General features: G+C 45.8%; 2 protein-coding genes and 1 non-coding gene across 3 annotated transcripts in view; all 3 read right to left on the reverse strand.

Annotated features, from left to right (window-relative positions):
* IVD (isovaleryl-CoA dehydrogenase) overlaps positions 1 to 2,631 on the reverse strand; it is a 13,209-nt gene extending 10,578 nt beyond the window's left edge. Inside the window, exons 1-3 of the mRNA XM_007460179.1 lie at positions 2,467 to 2,631; positions 308 to 397; positions 19 to 70 (exon numbers count right to left, since the gene is read on the reverse strand). Coding sequence (XP_007460241.1) covers positions 19 to 70; positions 308 to 397; positions 2,467 to 2,619 — 295 coding nt within the window. The 5' untranslated portion in view covers positions 2,620 to 2,631. The remainder of the gene's footprint in view (positions 1 to 18; positions 71 to 307; positions 398 to 2,466) is intronic.
* Positions 684 to 756, reverse strand: TRNAG-CCC (transfer RNA glycine (anticodon CCC)). Its single transcript has one exon. It is a non-coding gene; the product is annotated as a tRNA-Gly (tRNA).
* A 6,352-nt stretch (positions 2,632 to 8,983) lies between the features above and the next one.
* On the reverse strand, positions 8,984 to 18,067 carry KNSTRN (kinetochore localized astrin (SPAG5) binding protein). The gene is given in 8 exon segments (XM_007472315.1): positions 8,984 to 9,009; positions 10,862 to 10,955; positions 11,122 to 11,227; positions 13,537 to 13,584; positions 14,464 to 14,593; positions 17,602 to 17,696; positions 17,860 to 17,992; positions 17,995 to 18,067. Coding segments are annotated over 8 exon segments (705 nt in total).
* Between the last annotated feature and the right edge of the window lie 2,105 nt (positions 18,068 to 20,172).

Below are 20,172 nucleotides of genomic sequence, written 5' to 3' on the forward strand. Positions count from 1 at the left end.
GAAAGAAACCATACTCACCAGGGGCTGTGACACCCAAGACTCCTAGGTTCCCCAGCTGCTTCCAAAACTCCTGCCAACAGAATGGAGTGAGTATAGTGGGTTGTGAGAAAGCAGACAGTCACAGGGGCCTGGCATATCTGGAACAACAAGACCCAAGGGCTTCACAGAAAGGGGCTACATTCTTAGGGAGCCTTCATTTACCAGAAGACTGTGAGAGCTCTGCCAGGCAGCCGTACAATTCCCAGGCCATCTCAGCCCAGCTTCCAGTCTGCCCCCCGTCCCCCTCAGAATGGGCCCCACTACTCACTCTCAGGTTCTTGAACTCATTGCTCCGATCAATCTCCTGGGCATGGGGTGCTAGATGCTCCTGAAGGAATTTAGCCATGGTCTGACGAAGCTAGAGGGAGAGAGGTGGACAGATGCTGCTGAAACGGTACATAATTGCCCCTGAGGACAGCGTCTCCACTACTGAGGACACCTTCAGGGAAACGGGACACAAGTAACCTCACCAAAGAGCATCAAACTGAAACTTAGAGGCCCCACCAGTTTATGCTTCCTCAGAGATGATCTTCCCCTCTCTTTCTGAAGATTATTTCTTTTTATTTATTTATTTATTTATTTGGCTGCGCCAGGTCTTTAGTTGTGGCATAGGGGATTTTTTAGTTGTAGCCTGTGGAATCTAGTTCCCTGACCAGGGATCGAACCCGGGTCCCCTGCATTGGGAGTGCAGAGTCTTAACCACTGGACCACCAGAGAAGTCCCTCAAGATTATTTCTTAAATGTCACTCCCCTACATAAGTCATTCCATGGCTTTCCATTGTCCTTAAAAGACAAACTCCTGGGCTTCCTTGGTGGCGCAGTGGTTGAGAGTCCGCCTGCCGATGCAAGGGACACGGGTTTGTGCCCCGGTCCGGGAAGATCCCACATGCCACGGAGCAGCTACTGTGAGCCATGGCCGCTGAGCCTGCGCGTCCGGAGCCTGTGCTCTGCAACGGGAGAGGCCACAACAGTGAGAGGCCCGCATTCCGCAAAAAAAAAAAAAAAAAATCTGGCAGACTTTTGCATTTTTAGGACAAACCAGCTAGTATTTGGGGTGACACAGTCTTATTTCTTTCAATGGACAGAAATGGATACTTGCCAGTGAAAATAGAATAAAATGGAAAAAAATGGCAATGAGTTAACCATAAAAATAGCCCAAATTTAGAAGAACACGGCAAGGACTGATGTTTGGGGATACAGGGACTGAAAGGTGAAAGCGATCCTGTGCTGATACAAAAATAGACACGTGAGAAGTACCCAGCGGTCTCTTTAGAGAGTAGATCCTCGGAGATCTCTGTTCTTAAGACATTTCTGCCCTGACGCAGAGTCTCTGTTAGGAACCTTCCTGCCCTGGTAGAGACAGGAGCTGACCCAGGAACACGGGTGGTCCAGAGGCAGTTACAAAAAAAAAAAAAAAAAAAGACAAACTCCTTATGTATGTATATGTATAACTGAATCACTTTGCTGTACACCTGAAACTAACACATTGTAAATTAACTGTTTTTTTTTTTAACCATTAAAAAAAATTAAGACAAACTCCTTACCCAGGACTGGAAGGCCCCGTGTGAGGTGACCCCTGCAGCCTATCCAGCCTTCCCCAGTACCTTTCTCATCCCCCACTCACTGTGCTCCAGCCACGCCCCCTTCAGTTCTTGGCACGCGTCAGGCTCCTTTTTGTCCCTGAGCCTTTGGGTAAAAGGGATTATTCAAAAGAGATTAGAAACTCCTATTGGCAGGAAAGTTTGAGAACTAGGATTGAACACTTTCTGCCTGAGGTGATTCCAAGCTCTGTCTGCTGACTGTAAATACAAGTGGACTTTGGGGTTCTGGGCCAGCTCAGGCACTTGCTTAGAGCCACAGGAGAATCACATTCCCTGGGAACTCCAAGCCAGTGTCCAAGTGAACAGTCCCCTTCCTCCGGGAATGGCTCTGGTTCAGCCCCATTCGTAACAACATCTTTCAAGTTTTTTTTCAACTTTGTGGTTTGACCCGATAGGTTGAAGAATTATATACACTGTGAATTTCAACTCCACCCCCAAGGTGTGTATTTGAAAAAGATTCCGTGGTGATGATTAACCAGGTTTGAGAACCACAGCCGTAGACAGTATTGAGGTGTAAGAAGACTTCAGACAGATTGAGGGCCCTTTTACAGCACGCGGGTAGTCCTGCCAATCCTCCACCAAAGCAACCCCCGCCCCACCATCCCCGGTCTCCCAGGAGCGTTCCTATCCTCGACTCCTCGTCTAACTCCGGCAACCGGGCCTTGCTGCCGCCACAGAGGGGAGACTGGGGCCCGCGGCCGCCCCCGCGCTGGCGCTCCTACAGCCCCCGGATCACACGCCGCGGCTGGGTGGGCGCTGGGTAGAAGAGCTCCAGGGAGACCACCGAGCACGGAAAATGGGCCGGGAGGGGTGTCAGGCTCCCTACCTGCTTCTGCTCCTCGCTTAGCCCATTGATTGCATCATCCACGGGCAACAGCGAGTTGGCCCGCTGGGTAATTAGGCCGGCGAGCGGCTGCAGTGGCGGCCGCGGCCTCCAGCTCGCCACGCGCCGACCCAGTAGCCACGCTACAGTCGCCATCTCGGCCTTGTCCTGGGAGCCTGAGCCTCAACAGCTGTGAGCGAGTCCTGCGGCGCTCCACCAATCCCTGGCTTCGCTTCCGCCACCCAATCGGCGAGGGGGTGGGTCTCCAGCAGCCAATCACCCTCCACTGTCCGAGGAAGGCCGCGCTTCCCCCGGCCACTGCACCAGCCAATCAGCGGTGACCGCCTGCGGACCGACGCCCCGCGAGGCTGGTGTGCTTGCTAGGGGAGCTGGACCTGCAGGCGTCATGCCAAGGTTGGGTCTTTCTAAAGCGGACGAGTAGGAAGAGTGTCTTCTTTTTTGAGTTGAGGATAAGCATTCCCCCTGCGTTGAAAATAGCAGTCCCTAACTGCAGACATCTGTGGGAAAGCAAGTGTTAAAAAAGCAAAAGGAAAAGCCCCGAATGCCCCTTGCTTGGCGATACATTGTTAAAGCAAATCGGGGAAAAGAGCGCTTGCTCTAGGGTGCACGTTGGTTATAACTCAGTGCATTTGCTTTATTATGTAACAAGGTTTGTTGAGTTTGATTGAGTTTTATGGGAAAGGGGTTGTTAAGGAGTTGCTGTCTTCCAAATTATTTAATGTACCTAAGAACAAGAGTCAGTACTTATTTTTAACAGGGGTGGGGTGATGGTGGACCGAACTCAGCTGCTCGGGTTCAGCTGCTTCCTGCTGGAAAGACAAGTGTTGGCTGGAAAGGACGGGTTGCTTTATTCAGAAGGCAACCTGGGGGGAAGGCAGAGTCTCGTCAAAGAACCAACTCTGAAGAGTCTGCTCCACCATGAAAGTTTTTAAAGGGAGACAGGGGGAAAGCCATTCGCAGTTAATCATTTGGGGAGGGGGGAGCAGAGTCTTCCTTATCTTCCACTAAGTGCAGACTTTCTTCTGATTGGTTGGTGGTGGGGTAACAAGGTGGTGTTTCAGGAATCTGGTGCTCAGCCTGAAGTTACCATCTTCCACCTAGGTGGGGCCTTAGTTCTAGCAGAAGAACTCAAAGATATTGTTAGGTATATTCCTGGTTTCTGGAGGAACCAGGACCCTGCTTTATTGTTGTACTATAGTTTCTTGACAGCTCCTCCTTTGTTTCTGCATTCCCTCTTTTCTCTATTCAGCAACTGTTTGAATCTGCCCTTTGGCACTCAGGGAAGGTCTAGGAGGCTGATGCCTCTTTCCTACAAACAAGAAACGGGGACACTGAAAGGATTTGTACACAGGAGGGCCTCACAGGGTCCTGCTCCATTTCAGGGAGACAGGAAAGGAAGAATGGTATATGAGGGGAAAGAGGAGAGCTGATAGAATTCAGCTTCTATCCCGTTCCTTGCTTTGCTAATTTCCTTCTCTGTGGGGTGGTCAATGCCCTTGAAGAACTCATCTCAGGTAGTTTAGCGCCCTGAATCCAGGGACGCCATTGCAACTCTGCTACTTAGATGTGGAACTTTGGGCAAGTTTCTTGGATCTTTTCAGACTCTGTTTCATCCTTTTTTTTTGGCCAAGCCGCCAGAGATTGAATCGGGCCCTCAGCAGTGAGAGCGCACAGTCCTAACCACTGGACCACCAGGGAATTCCCTTTCATCATCTTTATTTAGTTTTTTAAAAAAATATTTATTTATTTAATTTTATTTTTGGCTGCGTCGAGTCTTAGTTGTGGCACGCAGGATCTTTCGTTGTGCCCTTCGGGCTTCTCCCTGGTTGCAGCGCTCAGGCTCCAGGGCTCGTGGGCTCTGTAGTTTGCAGCACGCGGGCTCTCTAGTTGAGGCACAAGCGGGCTTAGTTGCCCTGTGGGATGTGGGATCTTAGTTCCCCGACCAGGGATCAAACCGGAGTCCCCTACGTTGGAAGGAAGATTCTTAACCACTGGACCACAAGGGGAAGTCCCCCCTTTCACCATCTTTAAATGAAAACAATACCACCCATTGCAAGGAGGAATAAAGGAGATTACATATTTAATGACAACACTTGGTGTTCCTTCTTACAGTGCCCCATTCATTAGTCCAAAAGCCAGGCCCTGTCAGCTTGTCCGGACCAAAATGTTTTCTTCTTCAGCTCACTGCCTTTCATATCAAGGGTTCCCCCACCCCCAGGTGGAGAAGATTTTCGGAATAACCTGATATAGATTGTGGGCAGGTTCTCTACATTTCTGATGATCTGCAGCCTCATATTTGCGAAAATCTTCCATAGGCACCTTCTAATTTATCTCTTGGAGCCATTCCTTTGCTTTACTTCCAGGGACTAGTAAATGTACAAGCTGGTTCAAGTTTGAATATCCAGGCTCGTAAGTTCTTACTGTAAGATGAAATTGTTTAGCAAACCCCAAGGGTCATGCTATGTTCCTCTCAGTGTCAAATAGGATAGGAAGGTGGTAGTGTCCAATTTGATTCCAAGGCTTGAGAAATTAAACTGTGCCCCACATCCCATTAGTAAATAATTGTAGTTATTTAAAAATAAAAATATTTTTTTAGATTTATTTGGATCTACTTAAAAATAGAACTTTTAGGTATTTCTTTTGGTGTGTCATAAAATATTGAGACACTAGGAGCATCGTGAACTGAGACAGTTTGTAAACTTCTGGCCCGGATGATAAAAATCCACACCTCCTAGCTTGCTTTTAAGTTTCTTCAAAACGTCTAGTAGCACCATGTACTTTCCACTGCCATTATTCCCTGGCTCAAATCTTTCTCCAGTACTTGCTTGTGGTTTGACCTTGGGCAAATCAACTTCATTTCATTAACTAATTAAATTAATTAATTATATGGATTAATTTCATATAATTTCTCTGAGCCTTTTTCTTAGCTATAAAAAGGGTTAATAGTGCTTACCTTGTGTGACTGTAATGAGGATTACATGAGAATGAACATAAGGAGGAACACACATAAACATCACATATGGCATATTACAAGTGCTCGGTTAAGTGTCAGATATAATCCCCTCTCATCTTTTTTTTTTTTTTTTTAAATATCTTGGCCGTGCCACATGGCCTGCGGGATCTTAGTTCCCCAACCAGGGATCGAACCCATGTCCCCTGCAGTGGAAGCACAGAGTCCTAACCACTGGACCACCAGGGAATTCCTCCCCTCTCATCTTGAACCTTCTGAAGCCCAGTGTTCTTACTGAGTTCCTCAAGATTCATCTGGATATCCCCTCAATTATTTTTTTTTTTCTTCAGTCTCTCATAATTTTATTTTTTCCTTGGAAGTTCCAATGATCCCCTCCTTGGGTTTGACTGATTTGCTAGAATGGCTCACGGACTCAGAGAAATATTTTATTTGCTAGATCTGGTTTATTAGAAAAGGATGTAACTCAGGAACAGCCAGATGGAAGAGGTGCATGGGGAAAGGGCATGAAGCTTCCATGCCCTCTCTGAGTGCACTACTGTCCCCAAATCTCCATGTGTTCACCAACCTGGAAAGTTCTCAATCCTCTAGCTAGCCTCTCTAAATATTACTCTTGCTCCAACCCCAGTTTACCGCTTCCATCAAGCCTCCCCCAACCGAACTAGCTCAGAGTTAACTACTATAGCACACAACTATATCACACAACCCACTGTTTAGTAAACTATTGCCTTTGTTATTCAACTTGTATATCACCTGTGCAATGTTTCACATGTACTGTAAGCATTTCTGAGGTGAAGAATGTCATGCTACATTAAAGTTTCCTATAGCATCTAGCAAAGTGGAGGGTGCAGATCACATTGGTTCATATAATGCAGGAATTTATCAAGGCTGTAGATCAGAATAAGCACCACAGCACCTCCACACGTACAAAAGGCAGATGGAGCAGCAGAGGTCAGAGGGAACACAAGAAAAGGCAAGACTGCACAAATGCTGGCTGGTGGTGCAAAGCAGCGCCATGAGGTGAAGGCCCCTTGTGAGGCCAGACCTTGAGCAAACAGGATCTCAACACTGGGCAAGATGAGTAATGGAGGAGTTGGGATGGTTACATTCTTAGGAGTTAACTAGGGAGGCATGACAAGGAGGTAAGGATCTCACAGCTGAGTTTCCCACCCTTTCCTCCCAAGAAGGAAGTAGAACTTTTGGGGGGGACCAGAAATGCCAATTACAAATTCACTTGGGTAAAAATCTTTTAAACTATAAACATCCTGAAAATGGGTAGAAGAAAATATTCAGCCCTTCTCACCAGTGAGAATTATTTAACTGGGTTTCCCTATCAAAATATTTGGGACAAAAAAAAAAAAAATTGGGGACATAACCAACAGTGTGAATGTTGTATGTGTATGAAGGAAAAGAATTTTAGCCCTGTAAGTTAGGGTGGGACGTTACTTGACTTGATTGGGTGGCTCTGGGCAGCCCCAATAATGCTGAAGAGCAGGGGGAGCTGCTGAAGAAATTGGGAGAGGTGCAGAAAAAAATGGGAGATGGCCAAAGCCAAAGTCTGCCTAGTTTGACTATGAAATATGGTGGTGCCTTTGGTGAACTGGCGGTTGCAGGGGTGGGGTGTGGCTGCTGTGGACTTCAGTTGACTAAGGATCCAGGCGGCCAGGTCCAGGATTGGCCGTGTAAAGCAAGAGCAGAGATACACGCATACTTAGGAATGCAGGCAGCTAGTGACACAAACCTGGTGGACGGAGTGTGGCACCCACTGCTACAAACAGGGAACACCACAGAAGACTAGCTAATGTTCCTGGAAGATGGGGTTGGGGTGTGTGGAGAGGGCAGTAGCCACAGAGCACTTAATGAGTGGAAGAAAAATATTCTGGGTGAAACTGGAGGCTTGAACTTGTTACCTAGATTAGTTCAATAGTATTCAGTGGATGTATTTAGGTTAAAAGGCTATTTTCATTTGCCAGTGCTGCAGTCTGATTAGTTACAGAAATATTTATTTTAAAGGTAACACTTTATAAAAAAAAACAGAACTGATTTAGATTAAAAGCTCCAAGGTGTATTGTTTCATAGATGTTATTGCTATCTATACCTTCACCCCATTTATTAAACCATTTCAGGTAACTTCCAGTTCATAAATTTACAGTGAGGTTATAGAGCCCAACCAGGATGGGACAGAATGGGTTCCAAGTTACGAGGGGACCACAGGGCTCCTCAGTGATGTCTCCCGTGGAGCACCTGCGCACCACTGTTTCTTCCCCCAGGTCTGAATGTGACCTTTTGGCTTCTCTGGCTGTGGCTGGTTTAGTCTCCTGATACTAATTCTGTGCCGCTCTGTTGCCTAGGAGGTTGATCCAAGCTTTCAGGCCCCCTCTCTTGTAGGCCTCAATTACGTATTGTGAGGTTCAGGAGAGCTGGCCAATGTGAAGGCTGGGAATGCTTGCTTAAAGGAGAAATTGCCATTCCAGCATAAACTGCCCTTAATCCTACTGCAGAAACTGTTTTCATTCCGGGGATGGTGAGTCCTAGAAGATCGTGGCCAAGAAGCAGATGTCTTAAGGGGCTTCCTCTGAGAGTTTATCCCCAAGAGGGAGCCATGTGGCCACCTGCTTTTTATCACATTTCTAATAGCTGCTCCATTTCCTCAAGGGCTGTTGTAAAATCATTTACTTGACTGTTACATAAGGTCTGTTGTTCTAGGAACTGGGCCCTCTCTTCTTCTTTTATCTTCAACTTTACCTTTAAGGCCTGCATGGAAAGATATTAAAAAAGACAAAAAACAAAAACCCACCAAACTCTGACTCACAGGAAAGACAATACCATAACCAGAACATTATGCTTCTGTTTCACTGAGGAAGACCACTGGGATACTGACAGACATTGTCTTTTCTATCTTAGGTTTGTTTATCTGTGTTGGTTTTAGGAATTGTCTCTCTCTACTACAGTCTGTTATCTCAACTGGACCAAGGAAATCCTCTAGGATTCCGTGTAGTATCCCATGGTTCATCCAAGCAATCCAAAGCGGTCCAGACCCAAGAATCAGGGTTTCCTATTACAGGTTTCCCTGAGATATCAAGTTTCTACAGCATGGATTTCACACAGGTGTCAACTGTCAACCTGGAGCCACCTAGCGTGTTGCACACTGCCTCATGCCCTGCAGATGTGCACATTTCCAAGAGTCTTTAGAACAGAAAATTAGTTGAAAAAAATGGTGAAATCAAAGTCTTGGTATTTAGTTAATAGTAAGGCATCAATATTGGTTTCTTAGTCTTGACAAATACAGCATGGTAATGTAAGATGTTAATATTAGGGGAGTTGAATTCTCCATTATCTTTACAACTTTTCTGCAATCTAAAATTATTACAAAATAGTTTATTAAAAATGAATAAAGAGATAAATAAGAAAGAGCCCTCCACAGATCCACCTATTGTAGTAGGAAATGGTAATTTTGCCTTGCGGAGATGTCTGCCTCTCACCTGTAACTCCTCCATCTGCTTTTTGGCTGTTTCGTTAAAAAGCTTCAGTTCATCTTGCAAAGTTTCTAACAGCAGCTAAGAGAAAAGTACAATGTAGTAACAAATCTTCATTGAAATGTGAGAACTTTCTTCATATAAACTAATCTCTTCATGGGAGTTGAATTAGATGATCGCTACTATCCCATCTGTTCAGTCACTGACTGAGTGTCTGCAAACGTGCCGGGCTCTTGTGGGCCTGGAAGAACTGAGTCCACAGCATGGACAGAGAACCCCACCTCCACGTGCTCTGTGCTACACAGGTAATATGAACGAAAGGCAGTAGCCACTAAAGGGGTGACAAATTGCCTGGGGGAGCTGAGGAAGGCTTCCATACCTAGTATTCTAGGATTCTAAGATGACAACTGATCTTCCTGGGGAATAGATCACAGAAGCTCAAAAGGCTTTAATTGCAAACAATTGCCCTCCTACTTCAGGGAGGGAACCAAAGAGAAGACGGATTTAATTCAGGTTGGACCTTTGTAAGACACAGTTCTCAGCAAAGGAATAAGGGGAGAAATTTGGTAAAGCAAAGAATAGAGAAACCAAAAAGCTGTCTCTACTGGTCCACCCTACTACAGGTTTTAAACTAGTACATTTTCAATTTAGACTCACTCATATTTGTAAGCACAAAGTCACCTTCCAAGTAAAATATGCTATTTTGAGTACACATCCACCACCCTCTTCCACTACCCTGGATAACCGAAGGCTGCTTCGTGGGCTTTGCCGAGCATACGGCAGAGACCTGCTTAGATCTGCAGGGCCTCACGCTCACTGGGCCTTTGCCCACTCACACCCACACCCTCACCATCGAGTCCATGTGATCCGTGGTGGAGTCTTGCTGTGGCGCCAGGGTCTCACTGCCTAAAACCAGTAAATACAACAAAGTCAGCCTTGCCTAGGGAACTGTAACTTAAAAGAAAATTAAAATCCCTCCACAGGCGTATTCATGAGGGAAACTTCTCTAAGCATCTGAAAACTCTCTCCCCTGAGTTTCCACCTTGGCAAGGTCACCCACGCCTGCCCTCCGGAGCTGGATTTTATCTCCCCTTCCTCTCTAGGTATGGATATGGCCAAAACTTCATCCTGCTTTCTCCTCAGCTCAGCGGAAAATTTGTCCAAAAGAAATGTATAGGTTGTATTTTTTGGTTTTGTTAACAATACACAAAACTATTTTTAAAAGCTTTTCAGGCCTTAAAAATTTTTATTATTTTTGGTAAAAACAGTGCATACACGTAGGAAATTAAAATCATCCAAAAACGTATATGGTGATTATCAAGGATATATCCTAAAATGCACAGGTTAATGGCAGCATTCAAAGTCAGCACTCCTTAATTCAAACAAGCCTGGGCTCCTTCCCTGGACATTCTCAGGCTCCTCAATTCAGGCTCTCTTACAGTCCTGGGGTAATCCCTTCTTCCGCTTCCTCTCTGTGACAGACTCTGCCCTCTAGGGACAGGGTCAGAACAGGAATCACATTTTAAACACCGTGATTCTGCTAACTAGCCAGCTTTAGGAACCCTTTCAACAGTATAATCTCTCTCTCCACCTGTGAAGGTTACCTGGATGCTATATCCCTTGAAAGAAAGAAAATATTTCTGATCTATTTGCAAGATCATACCTGTCAGCACCAAACTAATGGTATAAAGTGTTCAGATAAGAAAGAGAGAATCCTCTCTGCACAACCATCTGAAACTCCGCTGGGCAGGCAAAGTCAACATCACAACAGAACAGAGTGGAGCTCCCCCAAATCTTCAGGGCTTTGCTAGGCAACCCCTGCACTGACTAGTTCAGTTGACACCATGCCAGACCCCTGATGCACAGTCCAGAATCACCCAGGAAGGGGCACATGCACTGACTCCTTTGAAGGCAGTTGTGTGCCATCTCTTACCTGGGTTGAGGCCCTTACTCTCCAAAATTGCCAAACAGCTGTCCTGAAACTTCTCCAGCAGCTCCACTTTTTGGGTCAAGTCCTTCAGCTCTCCCTGTAGGGGTGCCATACAGACAGGTAAGGCCTGCCCCATTCCTCAGGGGCAGCCACAGCGCAAGCCTGGCATCTTCTCCTTCTGTGCTCAGGCACCTGGCGTGGTCCCTCAGGATTCCACATGCATCACCCAGTGCAGCTGATGGCAGGTCTGGTGGATCGCTTACCTGAGTTTCAATCAACTTCTGGTGCAACTGCTTGTTGACGGCCTCTAAGAGCTGGTTCTTATCCTTGAGCTCTTCCTCTGATTTCTCTTTACTCAGTGGCTTATAGCTGTAATGATAATTGTACTTAGATGAAGTGGTGGAGGGGTTAAGAGTATGGGCTATGGAGTCGAGTTGGTTCGAATCCTGGCATCACCACATAGTGGTATATGACCTTCAGGGAGTTGTGTAACCTCTCTGAGGCTGTTTCCTCATTTCTAGAATTAATACACACATCTCGTAATATTATTATCATGATGGATAAGAGAGAATACATGTACAATTCTTAGCACAGCTACTGACACAAAACTTTTAATAAGTGATAGCCATAGCCAAAGCAGTCTTGAGGGAAAAAAATGGAGCTGGAGGAATCAGACTCCCTGACTTCAGACTATAATACAAAGCTACAGTAATCAAGACAATATGGTACCGGCACAAAAACAGAAATATAGATCAATGGAACAGGATAGAAAGCCCAGAGATAAACCCACATACCTATGGTCAACTAATCTACAACAAAGGAGGCAAGGATATACAATGGAGAAAAAACAGTCTCTTCAGTAAGTGGTGCTGGGAAAACTGGACAGCTACATGTAAAAGAATGAAATTAGAACACTCCCTAACACCATACACAAAAATAGACTCAAAATGTATCAGAGACCTAAATGTAAGACCGCACACTATAAAACTCTTAGAGGAAAACATAGGAAGAACACTCTTTGACATAAATCACAGCAAGATCTTTTTTGATCTACCTCCTAGAGTAATGGAAATAAAAACAAAAATAAACAAATTGGACCTAATGAAACTTAAAAGCTTTCGCAAAGCAAAGGAAACTACAAACAAGATGAAAAGACAACCTCAGAATGGGAGAAAATATGTGCAAACGAATCAACGGACAAAGGATTAATCTCCAAAATATATAAACAGCTCATGCAGCTCAATATCGAAAAAACAAACAACCCAATCAAAAAATGGGCAGAAGACCTAAATAGACATGTCTCCAAAGAAGACATACAGATGGCCAAGAAGCACATGAAAAGCTGCTCAACATCACTAATTATTAGAGAAATGCAAATCAAAACTACAATGAGGTATCACCTCACACCAGTCAGAATGGGCATCATCAGAAAATCTACAAACAACAAATGCTGGAGAGGGTGTGGAGAAAAGGAGACCCTCTTGCACTGTTGGTGGGAATGTAAATTGATACAGCTGCTATGGAGAACAGTATGCAGGTTCCTTACAAAACTAAAAATAGAATTACCATATGACCCAGCAATCCCACTACTGGGCATATACCCAGAGAAAACCATAATTCAAAAAGACACATGCACCCCAGTGTTCAATGCAGAACTATTTACAATAGCCAGGTCATGGAAGCGACCTAAATGCCCATCAACAGACGAATGGATAAAGAAGATGTGGTACATATATACAATGGAATATTACTCAGCCATAAAAAGGAACGAACTTGGGTCATTTGTAGAGACGTGGGTGGATCTAGAGACTGTCATACAGAGTGAATTAAGTCAGAAAGAGAGAAACAAATATCGTATATTAATGCATGTACGTGGAACCTAGAAAAATGGTACCGGTTTGCAGGGCAGAAATAGAGACACAGATGTAGAGAACAAACGTATGGACACCAAGGGGGAAAAGTGGTGGTGGTGGTGGTGGTGGTGGTGGTGGTGTGATGAATTGGGAGATTGGGTTTGACATGTATACATTAATATATATAAAACAGATAACTAATAAGAATCTGCTGTATAAAAAAATAAAATGCAAAAAATCAAAAAAAAGTAATAGCCATTATCATCATCAATATTAAGCCTTTTCAAAGTTCTGAGTCCTTGATAGTATTTTGTCTTCAGAACTTTTAAGTCATGCCCAAATAACAGATATGGAATTAAAACCTATGTCTACAAACTTTTCAGCTTATGTTATTTCTGTCTGCAGGACTGCAAAATGTCCAAGCAAGTCTCAAGCAGAGAAAGATGGATCCTTCTCCAGAATTTCAACAGCAGCAGCAGCCCCAGCAGAACACTCATCTCGAACTCACTAACCACACGCAGGCTCTCCCATCCTGAGGGCTTCCCGCTCTTGCTGATGGGCCATAGCTAGGTTGGGGCAGTGGTCCTGGCATGGAGCCCCCAAACTCTTGTCTGGTACTCAAGATGGTAGCATCACTGATTCTTGCCCTGACAGTGGTTCTCAAACCCAGCTGTGCCTCAGCCCTGAAAATCCCATCTAGATTTCTGGGGTGGCATCACACTCCAACACAGTAAAACAAGTCCTGTGAGTGATTCTGATGTACAGCCAGGATTGAGCTCCACTACCCTAAAATGGTGGCCAGGCTTCATCTACCCTGACGCTCACCTCTTCCTGATGTTCCTCCTGGTGGCAGTGTCTGTAGCTCTCAGCTGCCTAGAGAAGCAGAAACAAATCAGGATGTTAACTAGACTTACTGCGGTGATCATTTTGCAATATATACAAATATCAAATCATTATGTTGTACACCTGAAACTAACACAATGTTGTATGTCAACTATACTTCAATTAAAACAATAACAACAACAAAGAAATCAATCAGAGAATCACGGTACTGTTATTACTTTTTTTTTTTTTTTTTGTATTTTTGTCCAGGCCGTGTGCAGCATGCGGGATTTTAGTTCCCTGACCAGGGATCGAACCCTGTGCCCCCTGCAGTGGAAGCACAGAGTCTTAACCACTGGACTACCAGGGAAGTCCCAGACAGCACAAACTTGAGAAGCTCTGAGGGCCCATGCACTTTTGTTTCAGCCCAGACTACTGAAAAAAAGCTTATGAATAGGGCACGGGCTCCCCTCCTGACCACCTTAACAACCTGACAGACCTGCTTCTGCTCAAGACAGTGTGGCTACTTCATGTCAGCCTCACTCACACAGGAGTTGAACACCAGGTAGAGGGACACACATGCACACTACACTGGGCTGGACTGCTCAGAGCAGCAACCTAGGCCAACAACTAGGCCCCACCCGCCACGACTACCACTTAAGGCTGGTTTGACTGCAGTGCTGCTATTTGTACACTCACAGCAAATGCTGAGAGAGGAAAGAATATCTCTTATTGTAACCCTGGCTGTGCATCTTCTGACCTGATCAACATAGAGGGTTCTGACAAACAGGTCAGCAATGCTGCACTGCTATAGGCCACTGACTACAGGCCAATCCTTCAGATACCCTGTGCTCTCAAAAGCCCTAATTCTTGGTACTGAGCAATTTCTAGCCCAATGTTCTAATTGGATACCGATGCTCTGACTCTCACCCATTGTCTCGTCTTGGTTTGATGATTTTTGTAACATCACTTTCTGAAACTCCTAAGTGAGGTCGGGAAACATCGACTTCTTTGGACCTAACAGGTAATAGGCTCTTAGAAGTGGCCCGAGTTTGTGCATCTGCAAAGGAAAACAAGAGGGTGGAATCCCATGCATCATGACCCAACAGTGCAACTCTATAAATTCAGAAGAATAAGACTTCTAGACCATTTGGGAATAGAAACCAAAATTCTTTAAATGTGACAGTACAGTGTGTTTGAGGGTAGCCAAAAGCTTGCTGATACAGCAAACTGAATGGCCAGAGGGTATAGATGTGAAAGTGGAGATTCATACAGCAGAGGATGAGAGGCAGTGTGGCCATCAGCAAGGCAGAACACAGCTGAGTCCTTCGTCACACAGCAGTTGAAAGGAACTATGTCATTCAGCTCCTAAACACTCTGCCTGCTCTCCTAAGGCTACACTCAAGCTTCTTCGAGTTTCAGCAGTTGCTTAGTTGTTTTGACCAGACTGGCTCCCTAACTAGTACTCTAAGAGACATCTTTGTGCCCCAGCATCTAGGAGAGTATCTGGCATATTAACAGAGGTTCGAAACCTACTTATTGAATAAATGGAACACGTCACAGTTTCATGGGTTATTTCACAGACCATCTCTAAACTAGCTCCTCTATTCTTCTTTCCCTCTTCCATGCTGAATGCCTTTACCACCAGCCCTTTCTTTTTTTTTGGTACGCGGGCCTCTCACTGTTGTGGCCTCTCCCGTTGCGGAAAACAGGCTCGGGACGTGCAGGCTCAGCGGCCATGGCTCACGGGCCAACCCGCTCCGCGGCATGTGGGATCTTCCCGGACCGGGGCACGAAGCCGTGTCCCCTGCATTGGCAGGCGGACTCTCAACCACTGCGCCACCAGGGAAGCCCCTACCACCAGCCCTTTTAATCTGTTTATCCATCGTTAAGTTTAGAGGCTCGTTAGGTTCCCTGTTTGGTATTCTGTTCTGATCCTGCTAGGCTACTGCCAGATAACCAGAGAAATGGCCCTGACATGACATTCTTCTTCGCCAGAGGAGAGCATTTCCCCCCTAGCCCTTATGCCAGCCCTCTACCACACACATCTTTCCACCACTTACATTCGATAGCAAATTCAAGTAACTTGTTCTGGAGTTAAGCACGCACCCCCAGCACATGCACAGGATTCTTCTAGTTTATACTAACTTTCACTTTGTTCATTGTAAAACGGCTCCTTTAAGCTTGACCTAAATTAAGAGCCATAACAATTAAATCAAGCCGAAGAAATGAGGTACAAAGCACTGGATCACAGGGATTAGGAAACTTTGTGTTTGATAAAGATTTATTTTGATGACTCTAGCTGCACAACAGTTTGGAATAAATATGATTTCTCAGGCTAACAAATTATTTCATTTATAGGTACACTCAATCGGCACTTACATCCTATTTTCCCCCTTTAATACCCACAAAACAAGTATTAAAAAGGTTCTTTCTGAGGTCTCTGTTGGAAGGAAAAGGTAACTTTGAGTGCATGAATCTACCTTCTCCTCTCTCAAGTATTAATAAGTTACACACAATAAGAAATCTATCTCATGTGAAAAGGTGTCAATAGCAAATAGATCAAAATTAACACTCTTCATTGACTGGAATTGATTTCAATAACCCATATTTGTTAGATCCTAAGGACTGCATCATAGGAAAAATTTAGCAGGATTTAACAAAGACTACCTCCTTAAAATGAGAGATGCGAAGGAGGGAATTGGATGGCTGGTGTCAAGGAAGGGAAGACTTGTTTTTCACTGTATATCGTTTCCTCACTTTGGATATTTATTTATTTTGAATGTTACCTATTCAAAAAACTAAAAAACAACCAACCCATGCCTAAAATCTAAAATCCTGAGAGGCAGCCTATTGAAGTTACATATGATCATAAAGCTGGGACAAGGAAAAAAGCAAAGAGATGAAAACTTCCAACTTGGCTGGGGAGATGCCAGTCGCTCCCCACTGAACGAGAGACTGCTTTCTAAGGGAAAGGCAGTGTAAGACAGGCTCCATTTCCTCCATCAACTCCTAGGTCCTGCTGATGCCAGAATCGCCACTCAGGTGTTCTGAAGCAACATAGGACAAACAGAACCCTTTGAAGCCTTTGAAGTAAAGCCTATTTACTTCAAAGGTCAATCCTGCTACTGCTCATCAGTCAACTGCATGGAGTCATCTGGGAAGGGATCTTAAATAGCTGCTTCAAATCTCCTACCACAGGTTCGGATGTTTGAAGCCTATTCTGTGCTATAATCTCTAGATTAGGCAGCTCAACAACTGCAGACTCTAGGAGATGACTTTCAGCCGCAAGCCAAGTAACACAAAGCAAATGGCAAAGCAATCAAACACTGCTTTTATTTTTATTTATTTAATTATTTAGTTTTTGACCACGCAGGGCATCTTGTGGGATCTTAGTTCTCCGACCAGGGATGGAAACCAGGCCCTTGGCAGTGAAGGTACAGAGTCCTAACCACTGAACCGCCAGGGAAGTCCCAAACATTGCTTTTAACCATCACTCTTCTCCCAAGATTCTCGAATACTAGTTAGGCCTGACCCTTCTCTCTCACTTCACTCAACAAATGTTTACTGAGAATGTACTATATAAGAGACACTGCGCCGTTACAAATGTGAACCAGACACAGTGTGAACCCTAGTGGCTCCCTAAGTATCCTGCTTTTCATATGACTCTCTTCTCTCCTCCCTGACAATAAACCCAGTCCCTCCAGATAGCTCGTCTGGAAATAAAACAGGTAAATGTTTAAAAAGGGATTCCTAGCTTAACGGGAATAACATTGTAGAATAATCAACAACTTAAATCTAATTGGTGAATGCAGCAGAGTTCGGTTTGGGGGAGCAGGGGTATGGGTCAAGTCTAAATTCCCACCATGTGGCCCTTCCCCGAACTCCCATCATAAGCCTAGACAGCCCGGTTCTAGGGGAGTTAGAGCAGGATGTCAGAGCCGAAAGAACCCCCTCCCTTGCCGGAGCCCTCCACTCCCAGCCACCGATTTGATCCCCCATACTCCTGGCTTGACCACCCGGGGCCAGTTCGCAATGCCCGGGGGCAGGGGCGGTGTGGACACTCACCTGCGGACAGGCCGCTGCTCAGCACAGAGGGCGGCTGCAGGGTGTACACTGTCTTGACCACGCTGGTCATCGTAACGAGGCGGCACGGCTGGGGCCTGGAAGGTACAAGGTGAATGTTACCCAGGAGTGAGCCAGGGTGCCCGAGCAGGCGGAGGGCCCCAGAAGAGCGCGACTCGGGAGAGAGAAAATCCTCCATTTTCAGCCCATCCCATCGGCCTCCCACATCCAGCCCAGTCTCCCGCCCCGGGAGAGCCGAACCCAGACGCCTACTGCTCCTGCCCACAGGCCTCGTCCCTCTGGTTCAAAAGATGCTCTGCAATAACTGCCGTACCGCAGACCGGGTCTGCCGCCTGGGTTTCAAACGGAAACTTCCGGTGGCCCGGCGGGAGGGTTGCGATGCGCTCTCTGTAGGCGGCCATGTTGTACGGAAGGCACTGCCGTGGGCGACGCCTTCGGGGGCTGCCATGCTGTACGGAAGATCCGAGTCGTGGCACGAGCGCGAGCTTCCTGGCGGTGGGGGTGGAATCCCCCAGGTCTGGGGGGGGGGGGGGGGGGGGGGGGGGGGGGGGGGGGAGGGGAGTGGTGCGCTTTGCCTGCCTAAAGGGAGCTATGTCATTGGCGTCTTATTCCGGCCTTGGGACGCAAACGCGGTCACGTTTAGAGTCCATGTCACAGTCTTTCTCTTTATTTGGTCTGTGATTGTTAGGGATGGTGCATGATACCAGATAGCCAGGAACACAGAGAGGGATGGGCAGAAAACTACACGTTACAGGGTGGAGAGTGGCAGGCGAGGTTTGGAGAGGGTCTGTGAGCTGAAATACCTGCAACACCTACCCTCAGTCCTAACTTTAATAACACTTATCCAGAATTTAAGCGGAGATTCAAAGCTACTCCTAGGGAACAGGGCAGGGTTCTCAAAGAGTGCACTAATTCATTTCGCTCAACAAATATTTATTGAGCACCTGCTATGTGCCAGACCACAATTCTAAGTGGGCAGATGGGATGAGGGCAGCAAATATCAACACTAACGTGGGTTCTGCCGTCTTGGAGTTTACAATCCAGGAAACAGCAAACAAATAATCACACAAACTTGTCAGCTGTATCTCAGTTAAGCTGGATAAAACCCAAATAAATATATATTCATCAACTATAATAAAACTATGAAGGGAAAGTACAATGTGCTATGAGAGAAAAGCAGGGAAACCTAGTTTAAATTGCAGAGTCAATTTTTTGGGGCTGCGTTGGGTCTTCGCTCCTGCACGTGGTCTTTCTCTAGTTGTGGCGAGTGGGGGCTACTCTTCCTTGAGGCGTGCGGGCTTCTCATTGCGGTGGCTTCTCTTGTTGCGGAGCACGGGCTCTAGGTGCGCAGGCTTCAGGAGTCATGGCATACGGGCTCAGTAGTTGTGGCGCACAGGCTTAGTTGCTCCAAGACATGTGGACCAGGGATCAAACCCGTGTCCCCTGAATTGGCAGGCAGATTCTTAACCACTGTGCCACCAGGGAAGCCCCAGGGAAGACATCTTAAGTGATGTCTGACTGACAAAAATGAGTAGGAGTTTATCAGATGAGCAATGGGGAAGAGGAGAGCAATTCAAAATCCCAAGGTAGGAATGGGCTTTTCCTAGACGGACTGAAGGATGGGAGGCAAATGGTACTGATAAAGCTGGAGAAATAAGAAGTCAAATGGCAGTCTTTGTAGGCCAAAGGTAAAGAGATTTGTAGTCCAAACGTAAAGAGATTTTTTTTCTTAAGGGTAATTAGAAGTCATTGAAGTATTAGAGCAGAAGAGTGTCATTCAATTTATATATATATATATATATTGGCCGCACTGCGCAGCTTGTGTGATCTTAGTTCCCAACCAGGGATCGAACCCGAGGCCCTGGCAGTGGAAGCGCCAAGTCCTAACCACTGGACTGGCAGGGAATTCCCCAATTTATATTTTAAAAAGTTCACTCTGGCTACTCCAAGGAGAATGGATTGAAGGGGAGCAAGAGCAGAATTAGAGAGACAGTTGGGAGGCTACTCTCATCATTCAAGTGAGAGATGATGGGGGCTTGGCCAGGATGGTGGTGGTGGTAGTGGAGATGGAAAGAGGCGGACACATTTAAGACAGCTTTTGAGGGCAGAATCTCAGGACTCAGTGCTAGACTGGATGTGGGGGAAGGAGGAGTAAGGGGGAGGGAGATCTTAAGGATGACTCCCAGGCTTGAATAATTGTGTGGATAGAGTCATTATTTTGTGTTGGGGAGAGATTGAGATTTCAGTTTTGAACACGGCAAACCTGAAATGCCTTTGAGACATTCAAGTGGAGCTGTCAAGTAGGCAGTTGGAAATACAAGCCTTGAGCCCGGAGGAGAGTCTGGGTTGGAGATTTACTCTTGGGAGTCATGGGTATACATATGTATTTAAAGCTATGATATTGGGTGAGATCACCAGGGAAGAAGTGTACAGAGAGCCTTAGGACCAAGGACAGGGATGGCAGTACTTAGAAGCTGCAATGATTAGAAGGTGCCAGCCAAGAAATCTGATAAAGAGGTGCCAGAGAGGTGAGAAGAAAATAAAGAGGGGCTT

The sequence above is a fragment of the Lipotes vexillifer genome, unplaced genomic scaffold, assembly GCF_000442215.2.
Source record: "Lipotes vexillifer unplaced genomic scaffold, Lipotes_vexillifer_v1.1 scaffold408, whole genome shotgun sequence".
Classification (NCBI taxonomy): domain Eukaryota; kingdom Metazoa; phylum Chordata; class Mammalia; order Artiodactyla; family Lipotidae; genus Lipotes; species Lipotes vexillifer.